We start from the raw sequence: 14,210 nt of genomic DNA, 5'->3' as shown, positions 1-14,210 counted from the left end.
GATATGGTATTTATATTCGATAAAACAAATAGAAAATTATATTAACTGTTGTATGAAATTCTGATTATATTTATTTAGTATGATTATTACATTTTATCATGTTAATTTATGTTAATCTCAAAACAAATAGAAAGTTATATTTACAACAGTTTAGAATTGTCGATCAATACATTTTATATAATAATTCTAAACGATTGTATTAATTTACATATGGTTCCTTTTTATAAATACGCGACAAATCAAATGAAATTGGTAACATCTGTTAGATACTACTATTATCATTTTAAATGATTTGAAAACAATCTCATCTCAAGGATGATTAGATTTCATTATTTAATTCGTTTGAAATAGTTTAACGAATTTTTTTCGAAAGAAATCGGTTATACGATAACCGGACCGATCTTTTCTCTCTCTCACTCTCTCTCTCTCTCTCATCTAATCGTTTTATTATACTGGCAGACAACGGATTAAAAAGAACTCGTAAGGTCGAATTCTGACTCGTTCGGTGAACCTCTGGACTGACTCACACCGGCAGATGCATTCTTATGCGATGCGAAACGATCGAAAGTATTATTCTTTGCTCTTAAATCGGAGATAAGACGAGTTAGTCGTCTGGTCTGTTTCTTTTTCTCTTTCATTCGTTAACACATACTTCATATAAAACATCCTTGTCTGTTCGTCCATTAAAATTTTAAGTTGGTGGAGATGTAATTTGGTCGAGGAAAACAAAACACCCGGTTAGGGGGCTTCAAATTCGCTTGGACAAGTCGTCCTCTATTCTTTTCTCTTTCGTTTTAACAGGTCATTCAGAAAAAGATGGAAAAAAAATGAAAGAGAAAGAGATAAAAAGAAACACACACACACATTTTTATGTATGTATGTATGTGAAGAGTATGTATGAGATTGTCGTAGAAATTTCGCCCACACTCGTGCCACTTTTTTTCTCTTTTCTCTTCTCTTCTCTTCTCTTCTCTTCTATCTCCTCTCTTTTCTTCAACGCACTTTTTCCTCTCCTCACTTCTCCGTGGAAACCTTAGAAAATTGCTAACGCGCGAAAAATTCAAGGAGCAGCGGCATTGTCATGCGAATAACGAGAACGCGAACGTGGTCGGACATTTATATAGAGAAACGCATTGGAAAAATTCCGCGCATCAATAAGCGTTAGAGAACACGATATATGTAATACTATAATAACGCGATCGATAAAATAAATTATCGATACGATCGTTTTCAATCGGAATAAAAAGAAAAACATATTGCGAATAATATATCTTGGTTTTTTTCTTTCTTTTTTTCTTTCTTCTTTTTTTTCCTTTTTAAAAAAGGAGAGTGCGTGTGACAGAGACAAATTAAATTATTGGATTGGTCAACTAGTAATGTAAGAATTTTTATTAGTTCGTATATAAATTTTAATAAGAACTTTAAATAAGATTTTTCTTTCGTTTTATTTATTTAAAATGCGTTTACTATTTTATATCTAAATGAATGACATGGGTTTCCCCGGGCCCCCCTCGCCCCTCCCATTAACATATAACTCTAATAACATTTCATTTTCCAATCGAATATTAAAATGATCATTAAACTTTGATCATTTCTACGCATGTGCATTTATTAATTAGTATAAATAATACTTCCTATTTTGCTCAATGCGTATATTGAAATGATGTTTTTATTTTCTTTTTTTTTTCTAACGATTATCTGTTGAATTGACAGCTTAGAAATTTCATGGAAAATCCATAAAAATGTGAAACTAGTCGAACATTTAATTATTTTAATATTGAAAGTTTGTTTTTTCTTTTGCTTGCTTGCTTGCTTGCTTGCTTATAGTACAGATTAGTAGTTGTTAAATATATTTTCCAATTTTTAGTTAAATTAACATAAATGACTCGGATAAACGATGAAATCGTATAAGTAGATTCGATAAAGATCAAAACGCATGGTCGATAATGGCATTGCATTAGATTACTTTATAACGTGTACGATTGCTTAAGTACCATTTATGTTGTCTCTCGGTTGATAATTGCTATCGTACGAGCTACGATTACAGCTAAAAGGGGGAAGGGAAGAGGACTAGGAAAAGGAGGAATGAGAAGAAGGGAAGGGGTCTGTAAAGGATACCAATATACTGGGATATCTAATTCATTATTACAAGTTTTGCATCAGTGGTGTGCGTTTAGTTTATAGGAAATCATTTGAAATGGGCGCGTGCCGATTTTCTATTAAAGTATGTATTATGTATATAAAAAAAAATAAAAAAACGAAGAAGAAGAAGAAGAAGAAGAAGGAAAAAACAGGAAAAAAAAGAACAAGAAAAATATAGGAAACAGATAAATCAAAAGAAAAAGAAAAAAAAAAGAAAAAACAAACAAATCGTACCGTTAATCGCTAGAATTACAACGTTCTCGACTAATCTCTTAACGAGGGGGAATATTCGATTATTACCTTCCATCTATTACATGAATTATATTCTCGTCTTTCTAGAAGTTTTTTTTCTTTATTTTTTTTTTCTTCCAGTTTCTTTCTTTACTTTTCATTAATTCGTTCCTTCTTTTTTTTTTTTTTTTTCTTAGAATCCAGTTTTTCTTTTTATTTGGTTGTTGCTGTTATTATCGTTGTTTGTTATTGCGCAGGATATTAATTTTTTTTTTTTGATGTTTGTTTAATTAAATTCACATTCTTTTTTTATTTCCTGGTTTGGTACCTTATTTGGTTTGATTGATCGATCGGTATAGGATCGGTTGTTGGAAAATTCTTGTTAATACTCGTGTTAGATAATCATAGAGTGTCGTCTTCTTACGCACGCATATATATAAATATATGTGTGTGTGTGTGTGTGTGGTCATGTTGAAAATACGCAAAGAAGTCTAAGAAACGCGCGAATCGCTAAGAATTCGTCTTAAATTCAAACCGTGCAATGCTTCTTCTTCTTTTTCTTCTTCAGAGGAGGAGGAAAAGAAAAAGAAGGAGGAGGAGGAAGAGAAGAGCCAACGATCTCGACTTTCACAAAATGGTTTGTTTCACTGGCGTAGGGAAAACGTTTCTTCCTGACGAGATTATTATTCCATACTTTGTCTTTTTCTTCCTCAAATTCTTTCACCGATAAATTCTTTCTTTTATCGAACCAATTAACTTCACAAATTCTTTCTTTATCTGAAAAATTATCTTTACCCTTAATTCCTTTTAGTCCTTCTCTATCTTTTCCTTTTTAATCTCACTCGTTAATTTCCTTTCTCTCTCTCCCTTTCTTCTTTTTATTATTTATTTATCTTTTCAGTTACTTTTTTCTTTCTCTTTCACTTCATTTCTCTCCCTATGTTTGATCTAATTCCACTCATTTATTCTTCCCTTCTCCCTTTTTTTTTTTTTTATTTATTTCTCTTCTCTCATTATTCCTTTCCATTTCTCCTCGTCTTTCTTTTACTCATAAACTTATTGTTTCTTTTTTCACTCATTAATTTCTTCTCTCTCTTTCTCTTTGTAACTATACTCTCTCATGGACACGTGCTCGTGTTTATGAGTTTCTTCTCCCTCTTCCTCCTCTTCCTCTTATTCCTTCTGCTTGATCGTCACCCTTCTACGTCAGTAAGACCAAGGCTTTCAGTATTGGATAGAGAAGAAACACGAACAGCAAGTGTGTACAAACAGCAATAGCAACAACAGCAACAGTAACAGTAACTGCAACAGCAACAACACACATATACACATACAGACAACAGACACGCTTGACCGGCCCTCCCCCTTCTTTTTTGCCCCCCCCCTTTTACTCTTTCTTTCTTTCTATCCTTTTCTTTCCTTCTTCATCTTCCTCCTCTTTTCTTTTTCCTCTTTTGCGCTGTGTTAAAACAGCTCGAAGCTGCTCTCCACGCTCCACCTTCCACGAGGATCGTTTTATTTCGCGCGGATCGTGTTCGTGCGCACTCCTCATTTGCGCAAATACTTATATACATCAATCTTTACATATATATATATATATACTTGCAACCAAACGTATGTAAAAATGCACGCATGTATACGCGTACGAATGTACGAACTTACACTTGTTTGTTATATAGATGCCTGTATTTGCATATATTTCTATATATATGTGTGTGTGTTCTGTGTAGATACGTGAGTTTGAATAAAGTAATGTTAGATACTTTTCCTATGTTATATAGAAAACAATAAAATAAAAAGATAAGTAACTTGCGCTGCGTTCAAAGGGGAGGGCTTGCGCAAAAGGGTCTGCTTTTTCTTCTTTTTCTTCTTCTTCTTCTTCTTCTTCTTCTTCTCTCGTGTGTGCACGTGCACTCTCGCGCCAAAACACCTGCAACGGAGAACGATCATGGAGGAACATTTAAATGAATCCTCCTCTTTGGTATTCGACACGTAGATCTAACGTGACTCTGATTTTACTTCGAGATTTAAACATGTCCCTCTCTTTTTTTTCTTCCTCGACATTTTTATTATAATTTTTCTTTTCTTTTTTTTTTTTGTGTTTCTATATGTTTACAGGTAGATACATGGAAATATTTGTATTTAACATTGTTATTCTTTATTTCATTTACTTTTGTTAGATTGAATTCGTGTAAACGATTAAATACACACATCGTATGGATTTTTTCAGGAAATTCTATCATAAATTTGAAAGATTCTACTCTTTGGCAAGAAACCGTGGTGTCATTCCTTAGAATTCGATAAAAATATCAATGGTACCCGGCTATTTATATTTTTCTTTACAATCCTTTGACATTAAAGATATGCAATAGGGAAACACGTTGTATACTGCTGTTTTTTTTTCGAACAGAGTAAAAATATATTAAAAAATAAACCTCGCACATATCACATTTTTCAAAAAATGTTTGAAAGAATGCACTAATATATATGTATACACATATCGACGTATATTTTAAGAAATGTTATAATATGCAATAAAAGTGGTTTAAATCTGATCATCGCATAAAATTGGACTTAGGTGAAAAACACGTAACGTGAAGATCAAATCTTCATTCTTATCTTACTATTTCTATCTTCCCTTTTTTTAATTTTTTTGTATATTTTACTTTCAAACATTAAATCATCTCTTATTGTTCTTTTAATTTTGTAAATTTATTTTCAATGATATCAAAATTTTTACGGATTCTTTTTTTTTCATTTTCAGATTATCCTGAACCACAATCGTTACGAACGATAAGAAAGAAGAACAAAAATTGAACGAAGGATAAAGAAAGGCAAACTTTGTCGAGAAAAAAGAAAAAACGAGAAGTGTGGACGAATAGAAAAAACATTTACCTGTATAGAAAAGAAAAGAAAAAGAAGAAAAGAAAATGGAGTTGGTATCAGTGACCTCATCGACATCATTGGCGTTGGCTTTGGCCCTGGCCTTCCTATCAACGGCACGTCGTTGCGATAGTGCATCGGAAAGTATCAAAGGTGCGAAATGGAGATGAGCCTAGAATATATATACATCTGTTGAATTTTAAATGGAAAAGTGCATTCGTATAATCACTGTTTCTGTCTCTATCTCTCTCTTTCATTCTTGATATCTTTTTCTCTTTTTGTCTGTCTGTCTGTCTGTCTGCCTGCCTGCCTGCCTGCCTGTTTCTCTATCTTTTTCTCATAGATCTCGCGTCCTAGCGTAGTTCAGGCGCGTCACGCTCCATTTGTGACTTTTAAACGTTCTATTCTTGGACTATCTCCATTATCTCTCGGTCTATTTGCGCCAAGTCGAGTCGAATCATGGTCCGACGATGATTCGAAAAAGAAAATGATACATAGAGAAAGAAAGAGACAGAGTGAAGTGACAGAGGGGAAAGAAAACTCATCTGGGGCGCTTTGTTTCGGTGAATTCGCGATACCCATGACGAATCTTTTGAATTTATCTTTCTCTCTCTCATTCTTTCTTCCTTCCTTTCTTTCTTTATTTCAAGAATCGTAAAGACCACCAACACAAATCGTTATTCGTGTCTTCTTCTTCTTCTTCTTCTTCTTCTGCCACTGACGCGAAAGTAAAAGTAACTTTATGGCCGGTTAACCGGCAGTTCCGCGAATGCTGCACGGGAAATGGCAAAAGCCAACGACAAAGTCGGTCTCCGTGCTTGTATCCCGCGTAAACTTCGATTTACGACGTAACCTCATACACGAGAGACTATTTCTAGAGAGAAAGAGAGAGAAATTCTGTATGCGTTCAACAGAAGCTTCCTGAGAAATCTTCGAAGCGTTGTGTAAACGCGGAACCGTACCGAACGGGGAACGTTACCGTCTTCTTCGTCTCTTCTGTAGATTCAACTAATCGTGAGAAATTACTTTTTATTCGTACTTCATTTTGCACATATCCATTCAAACGTTACAAACATACGAGTTCGTTTCATACGTTTGTTTCGAAAGTACTTGTAGAAATTAACATAGAAATGTTTTTGGACAAGACGAAGAAAAGAAAATGAAAGATACGCATTTTTTTTATGAATAACAAAATCATAGAAACAGAGATAGAATAAATGAAAAAAAAAAAAAATAAGAATAAAAAAAGATTGAGACACTAGGTGTCAGGTAGAAGTGAAAGAGAATGTTAAGAAAACGGTCGCGGAACACGCCAACGCTGCGTCCTTTCTCGCACGCATACCTTCGCACTTTTTAATATAACATTAACCACGAGAATATTTATTTAAAATCAATCAAATATATCGATTTAAATTCATTGTATTAATTTGTAATATTAAATAACGATGTATTAAATAATTTCATTGGAAAAAATGTACGTGAACGCGGACATTTGAAATTTCAAAAGATGGCGCCCCGCGTGGCGGCCATTATCGATATATCGATGCGTCTTCGTAATCGGGGCGGCAAATTTAAAGTTAAGTCCCGCGTGACTTCAATTTGTTTTCCAAATTTTGTAGTTTCGAACGATATTTTCGTATAATTGATGGAAATAGAATGGTAAAAACGTATAGGAAAAATAATACAATGAATCTATTGAATTATTGTAATCGTTCTTCTGTTCGAATGGGTTTTTTTTTTTTAATCGTCGATATCGTGATCGACGTACAAAATTGCTTGTCAATCGATTAGAAAATCGTTTAACGTATAGTATGTACTTATTCACTTATATATGTACGAAGCACGTACGAGACGCATTGGTACGGAAGAAATCGAACGAAGGAAGCCTCCAGAATGCGAAGGTCGATATCATAGGAATGCTTTGTATCGTGAACAATTCTTGATGTCGCAAGGATCCTTACGGCGGATTGATTACCGTTCATGATGTTAACTTCCTTCTCCTCTTTCTAGTTCTTTTGCTTTTACTCATAATTTTCCACGGATTTATAACGTATCGATCGTTTTTTTTTCACGCAGGAAGCAGGGAGACGTGTGACATCGAAGGAGAAGATTTCACCGTCGACAAAATCCCAAATACCAGGTGTTTCACTTGCATTTGTAAGGTGAGTACATTTATTAAATATTAAAAATATTATATCATATATTTCAGTGAAATATATATATTCTACAGTTATTGTTATTTACAGGAATTTGAGATATCAAATGTTTTGGAATTAAACATTAATAGAAATAAATTATTTTAACAATTATGAACGAGGAAAAAACAAAAATCCACGACGATTATTAGCCAACTTGATACTTAAGTTTTCAAAGTCTGTCTGTTATTAAAAAAAAAAAAAAAGAAATAACAGCAAGAAAAAAAATAGAATGTCATTGAATCATTAATCTCATTAGGAATTGTAATTTATTAATGCACTCGCCTCGTTGGTTCTTGAATTTTTATGACATTCTTTGTCTTTTTTTTCCTTTTTTATATTTCTTAACGATAATTCGTCAAGCTCTACGCGATTTTAATTACTCATAGAGTTTAACGTAATTTTTTAATTAGATTTTCAAGATCGCGATTGATCGTTTTTAGCGATAAAATAAATTTGTCCTATTATCTTTCTTCTTTTTTTCCTTTTTCTTTTCTTTTTTAAAGAAGATAAATCCTCCCCCACACATGGTTGATTGGTAGTGGTCTAATATCAGCATTTAACAGTTACATGACGACGACGACGACGACGACGACGGATGAGAAGACGTCTCGTTAGAGCACGTAGCCCGTTTTCATAGTCCAATTCGCAGATTACGTTGTTATCTTTTTCTCTCTTCTCTTATAGCGAAATGAAACGAAACATTACAACAGGGTTCTTTTTTTTCTTTTTTGTCTTTTTTTAACTTCTCCGTTGTTGTTTTTCGTTCCTATTATTATACTTCTTCTCTTATAATGTTTTTTTGTTCATACGAACAAACATATAATAAAGTAATTCAAAGTAGATGTTTTCTCGCTTGAGTTAATTCATTGCACAGTTTACGTACGCGTTTACTCTTAAAAGAGGTTAAAGAAGAGTTGGCCTGGTTCGGTATAGGTCAGAGCAAAAGAATTTCCACTTGGACCACCCGGTCCGACGATAGATATTTTATGCTCTCGATCTTACGATGGTGTGGAGAACTCTCACGAGAAGAGAGAAAGAGAGAGAGAGAGAGATTTCTCGTGCGAGACTCAACGCAGACGCCAACAACGAGTTGTTCTCCTACTTTATCTCCTTCATTCGTTCATTGACTCGACCATCTCTGCTCTTCGTTCGTTCATATTTTTTTTGTACTTTTTCCTTTAAAAAAAGAAACAAAAAATATAACAAAAATCGTAAGACAAGAAAAAAGAAAAGTCTTCATTTTATTTTTAGTCACAAAAGTGTTAACACGTCTACTTTACTATCGTCTCGATTAATTAAATAATTGTTTATTATTATAATTATTTGTTTTTATGAACAATATATGTGTATATATATATATATTTATTCGTTATGTTTGTATTGGATAGTCGTCAGTAGACCTAAAGATTTTCTCGTTGTCCTCATATTACATTTTCATTTTGTTTATTTTTTTCAGAACGGATTTGTGGAGTGTCAGAAGCAACAATGTCCGAATATCGATGGTTGTTATACCCTATTGGAGGTTCAAGAAAACCAGTGTTGCCGTATGTGTAAAGGTACGTTACGCTAATGAAACTAATCAACTTGCTAACAGGTGAGCACAAATTAGCGACACTGTCTGAAAAATTTCCATTTTTTTTTCTCTACCCTTTTTTATATTACGAGGAAGAGAGTGTGAAAAAGTAAGGGAAATAGAAAAGAAAAGAAAAAAAGGAAAAAAGTATGAGAGAGAGAGAGAGAGAGAGAGAGAGAGAGTGAGTGAAGAAGGGAATGGGAGGAGGAACGGGAAGCATTGTTTTAAGGCACAAAGACGCTTCTGTTCGTCGACACCGCGATAAACTCGAGGAACTGTTTACGCTAAAACTCCCTGACAGATGCTCTCCGTCCTCTTATCAATCTCTATTAATTATGTTAATTGTGACGTAAGTCCCGTTGTCGAACGTCTCACTCTCTCTCTTTCTCTCTCTAAGTAATATGACAAAACTCACGAATATAATTCTAGAAAAATATCAAAGTAACCATATTCTCCTCGTTTTAATTATAATTAATGTATTATTATATTTAATAAAATATTTTTAACTCTAACACGATTTTACATTCTTCAGGAAGTACATTTCATGTCAGATTTCTTGTCGTTCTTTTTCTTTTTCTTTTTTCATTTTTTTATTCACACGTTAAATGATGCGATTACAGGCTGCCTTCGAAACGGAGTTTATCACGAATCCGGCGCAAAGTGGAACGATAGAAATGACCCTTGCAAGATCTTCATGTGCAGAGCTGGGGTTATCACCGAATCTAGGCAACGATGTTACACGCCTTGTTCGAAACCAATGCCAGCATTGCCTGGAGAATGTTGTCCCGTTTGTCCAGGTACGAATAATTCTAATAAAAATTATTTATATTAGATATTTTTTTCTTTAAATCTGTTCATTTTGTTTTTTATTATTTTTTTTTTTCCATTATTTTTGTATAGGATGTTTCGTTAATGGTCAAAAAGTAACCGATGAGAGATCTTTCACGACAATCGAAGATCCTTGCGTAACCTGTCAATGTAATTCAAGTCGATTAAATTGTTCCAAACATGCTTGTCCTGTTCTTCATTGTCCAGCTTCGAGAATCTTTCACGAACCCGGAGAGTGTTGTCCTCGCTGCAAAGGTTTGCAAAAAATAACAAATAATCAAGATTATTAATTGTTCAAATAATATTATGTTTTTTCAGTGTTCAATTAAATTATTATTATTTACAGGTATCACAGAATTTTTGCCACCTCCTAAAGGTGGTTGTATTTTGGGTACAACAGTTCATAATTCTGGTTCACAATTCTATGTGGATGAATGTACCCGTTGCATTTGTACGAATTCCGTGATATCTTGTGTAAGAGAAACATGTCCGGTATTGGAATGCACAAGCGAGCATCAGACAACATTGCCAGGTCGTTGTTGTCCGCAGTGTCCTTTGGTCGAGGAAAGCCGGGCTTCTTGCACGTACGGCGGCAGAACTTATGGGGCGAGTATTCTATTAGTAATTTCGTTTTTTCTTGACACAATAAAGACATTAGTTGACGCAAAGCAGCAAATAACAACACGTAAGATTCGAGGGTGAGAGGTTAAATTTATCAAATTCAACTATTTGTGCTAACTTGAAAGGTCTAGGTTTAATCTCAAAGCGAAAAAATTATCTTCATTTTCACAAAAGAAAAACGAAATTACTTTCCGAACAACCCAATATCTCTATAAATTTTTTTGTATCTATATATGGGGAATGAAATGACAAAAGAAAAAAAGAAAAAGAAAAAATAGAATCTTGGTCGTTAAAGCAATCGAGTTTAAATGTTTATTTTTGACCTAGGCAGGATGGCGAAACTTGGAAGCTTGATTCTTGTAAGGCATGCGCTTGCATGCAGGGTAAAGTACGATGTGCAATGCCGAAGTGTCCACCATTGAATTTACCATGTCCGCCAAATTCAAAATTGGAGCATCCCAAAGACCAATGTTGTCCTCGTTGCGTTGAAGGTAAATACGTTTGTGAAAAAATGAAACTAGAATGTGACTAGAAAATGAAACTGTTCAACAAGGAAACGAAGTAAAAGTATTTCTCAATCAGGTGATGGTGTATGCACTGTCTTTGGTGACCCCCATTACCGCACCTTCGACGGCAAATTCTTCAGCTTCAAAGGCGCTTGCAAGTATCAGTTGGCTAGCGACTGCGTCGGACATACGTTTAGCATACGCGTGACGAACGACGCCGGCTTGGCGAGATCTTCGGCATGGACGAAAACGATTGCCATCAAGGTATTATACTTGATGTATTACGTAATATAAGAACAAGTGATTTATTTCTTCTCCTTTTATCTACAAATTCACCTCTCTTACAGATCGGCGATCTGAAGGTGAATCTGGGTCAAAAGATGAAGGTAAAAGTGAATGGTAAGAGGGTCGACGTACCTTACAGTGTGGAGAACAAACTTGACGTTAACAGAACGGCCGACAGCATAATAGTTAATACACCGATCGGTATCAAAGTACTTTGGGATGGAATTAGTTTTCTTGAGATCTCAGCGTCTACGTCCTATAGAGGTAGATTGTGCGGATTATGTGGAAACTTTAATTCCTTACCGAAAGATGATTTCATGACTAGACGCGGCAGACTCTTACAAGATCCTCAACCATTTGGCCAATCTTGGGCCGTTGGTGCTAAGAAGACATGCACACCTAAATCTCTTATAAATCCTGAGAAGGAGAGACGTTGCAGGGGGAGGAAGGATCATAGGTAGAGATCTAATAAAATGATTATTCTATCTAGAAACGGAATGTTTATTATATAAACTATTATAGATAGATACATATATGATATTCTAGCGAACATAAACGTCTAAGTAACGTTCTGCTTACAGATTGTGCAATCGCCTGAGGTCGCAGATCTTTGATCCCTGCCACAAGAAAGTCAATCCAACGATGTACTACAAAGCATGTCTTCAGGATATGTGCGAGTGCCCGACCGAGCACTGCTATTGCGAGTCTTTCATGGCTTACGTTCACGAGTGCACAAGATTGGGAATTCAATTGCCACATTGGAGAAAATCTACGAGATGTCGTACCATTTGGGATCAATCGAATAATAATCCTGGACCTTTTGGCAAACGTTTGCATTAAATGCTGCGAACCTTTGTCCCTTATATTTTTCTTTTTCTATTTTTTCTTCTTTTTTTTTTCTTTCTTTTTTTTTTCTTTCTTTTTATCGCGAAAGAAAAAAGTCGATGGACGATAACGTGTATATTTTCTTTATTTTTCTTTTTTGATTTTTTTCCTCTTCCATTTTCTTTTCTTCGTTTGCATTTAGTAAAGAGACTCGTAACGCGATGATCGTGCACACACGTTCTCTTCTCCTCTTCCGTGCGTGTTTTCTTTTGTATCACCTGTTGATATCATTCTTTCTTCTTTTTTTTTTTTCTATTTTTTTTTATTACGTTAACACGTTTTTCCTCTCATTTTTTATTCTTTCAATCTTTCTCTCTCTCTTTTTCTTGTCCGTTAACTTTTTGACAGCGCTAAACCTAATTCGTCTAAAAAGCAACGCAATCTTTAAAGATTATGTGCTAAAACGACGAAATATCTACTAGTCAGCATTTAAACGTCAATATGCATTGATGGTAAACGAGCTTCTTCTTTCTATTTAGCTAATTATCAACAATGGTTCCATGCTGATAAGAGTAATTATTAACAATTTAAAAAAAACAAAAATATCAAAGACATCAAGAAAATACTGAAACTCAGCATGGGGTATACCATAAGACTACGTTTATCCATGACTCCTCGAGAATATTAAAGATCTCGTGTAACATTCTAATGGATGGCCTTGATAAGTCATTCTTACTTATATTATTAGATCCCAAATCGAAATGAAATGAAGTTCGATGATGAATTTTATATAAGATAATAATCAGTTTGATTAACAAACGTTTTAGGCAATGCAATAACAACACACAGAATACACGCATATACATACGACGAGGATTTTATTTCTCTCTCTCTCTCTCTCTCTCTCTCTCTCTATTTTTCTTTTTCTTTAACGGCGATTTATTCTATTTGTTTTTTTTTCTTTCTTTTTAATATTACAGAGCACCGTGCAGTATTTCGGCCGATGAGCAGGCTCGCGGCATAGCATGTACATAAGCATACATATTATATATATATACGTACATACGTACATACACACATACATACATACATACATAAATACATCCCTAATTCAATAATAATATTTGAACGCGCATCGATCGAATTTTGTCATTATTTTCAAATTAATCCTTTCGTTACCAGCGACTCCATATTATGGGTCCTATACCATGCAACGAATAAATATGTATGAGCGAATTTATGTAAAACTATACTCGCGTCAAAGCATGCCGTAACGAAAGGATAAAAACGCGATTTCTATTTCTCTCCCTCCTTATCTTTTTTTTTCCATTTTTAGTTTTATTTGTAATTCTTTCCATTTCATTCCTTTTTTTTTCTCGTGCTCTTTTCTTTCGATGCTCGCGAGTATAATTTTTTTTATATATATATATTATCTACATAGCCGATAACACAACGCTGACTTATTTTAGTTTAGTTCATACGTATCGCAAATATTGTATATACGCTGCAAAAGATATGATTTTTAATTATTATTATTATTATTATTATTATTATTATTATTATTATTATTATAATTATTATTATTAAGTGAGCGATCTCTTCGCCTTGACCTTTCCTTCTTTTTATGATCTTTCAATTTTTGTTTTGTTTTGTTTCTCTTGTACTTTTTTTTTGTGTTTCCTAATCATCCTTCTCTAACGCTTTAAAATAAGATATAAACTATCTTTTAATTAATCGTTTTATCTAAAATGTAAATAGAGAAAAATGTAGTTAATAGACAATCTTGCATAGATGAACGATTGATAGTTTTTTTATTTTATCTTTTTGAAGTGAAAACTTTTTTAGAATGGGAGTGATTTGAAAAAATGAAACACGCCAGCGAAGGGACGCGGCTATGAAACGGCCACGATACTAAGTAAGAAGATAAAAAGAGACAAACGTATAGGATTGAGTCTGCGAGAGAATGAGACAGAATATAGCTGTATAGTTTTTCCTATTCTCGATCTCCTCTTTATGCTCTGCTTTGTAGTTATCTTTCCTGGTTGTATATGTGTGTGTTAAACATAAATACATGATTTTAATTCATGGATCGTTCTCCAATAAAATTATGAACAACTT

The 14,210-nt window shown here is 33.9% G+C and overlaps 2 protein-coding genes across 2 annotated transcripts in view; both read left to right on the top strand.

Moving 5' to 3' along the window:
- LOC107069689 (Bardet-Biedl syndrome 9) overlaps positions 1 to 5,304 on the top strand; it is a 25,333-nt gene extending 20,029 nt beyond the window's left edge. The window contains exon 15 of the mRNA XM_015327194.2: positions 5,138 to 5,304. The gene's annotated coding sequence lies outside the window, so the exon portion shown is untranslated. The remainder of the gene's footprint in view (positions 1 to 5,137) is intronic.
- Positions 5,269 to 14,210, top strand: cv-2 (crosveinless 2-secreting protein). The gene is made up of 10 exons (XM_015327285.2): positions 5,269 to 5,409; positions 7,333 to 7,418; positions 8,911 to 9,010; positions 9,648 to 9,824; positions 9,928 to 10,110; positions 10,202 to 10,461; positions 10,808 to 10,967; positions 11,059 to 11,246; positions 11,330 to 11,724; positions 11,849 to 14,210. The coding sequence occupies exons 1-10, from the start codon at positions 5,304 to 5,306 to the stop codon at positions 12,105 to 12,107; spliced, it is 1,914 nt and encodes a 637-aa protein (XP_015182771.1). The 5' UTR covers positions 5,269 to 5,303; the 3' UTR covers positions 12,108 to 14,210.

The sequence above is a fragment of the Polistes dominula genome, unplaced genomic scaffold (genome assembly GCF_049000335.1).
Source record: "Polistes dominula isolate Pdom_NZ unplaced genomic scaffold, Pdom_raw_medaka contig_23, whole genome shotgun sequence".
Taxonomy (NCBI): Eukaryota; Metazoa; Arthropoda; class Insecta; order Hymenoptera; family Vespidae; genus Polistes; species Polistes dominula.
This window is presented reverse-complemented; position numbering and strand designations above follow the sequence as displayed.

What these genes read in the sequence shown, in the direction of transcription:
- cv-2 (XM_015327285.2), top strand. Translation starts at nt 5,304, where the DNA reads ATGGAGTTGGTATCAGTGACCTCATCGACATCATTGGCGTTGGCTTTG. An exon ending in ATGTTGTCCCGTTTGTCCAG is followed by an intron (nt 9,825 to 9,927) that starts GTACGAATAATT and finishes ATTTTTGTATAG; the next exon opens with GATGTTTCGTTAATGGTCAA. An exon ending in TTGTCCTCGTTGCGTTGAAG is followed by an intron (nt 10,968 to 11,058) that starts GTAAATACGTTT and finishes TTTCTCAATCAG; the next exon opens with GTGATGGTGTATGCACTGTC.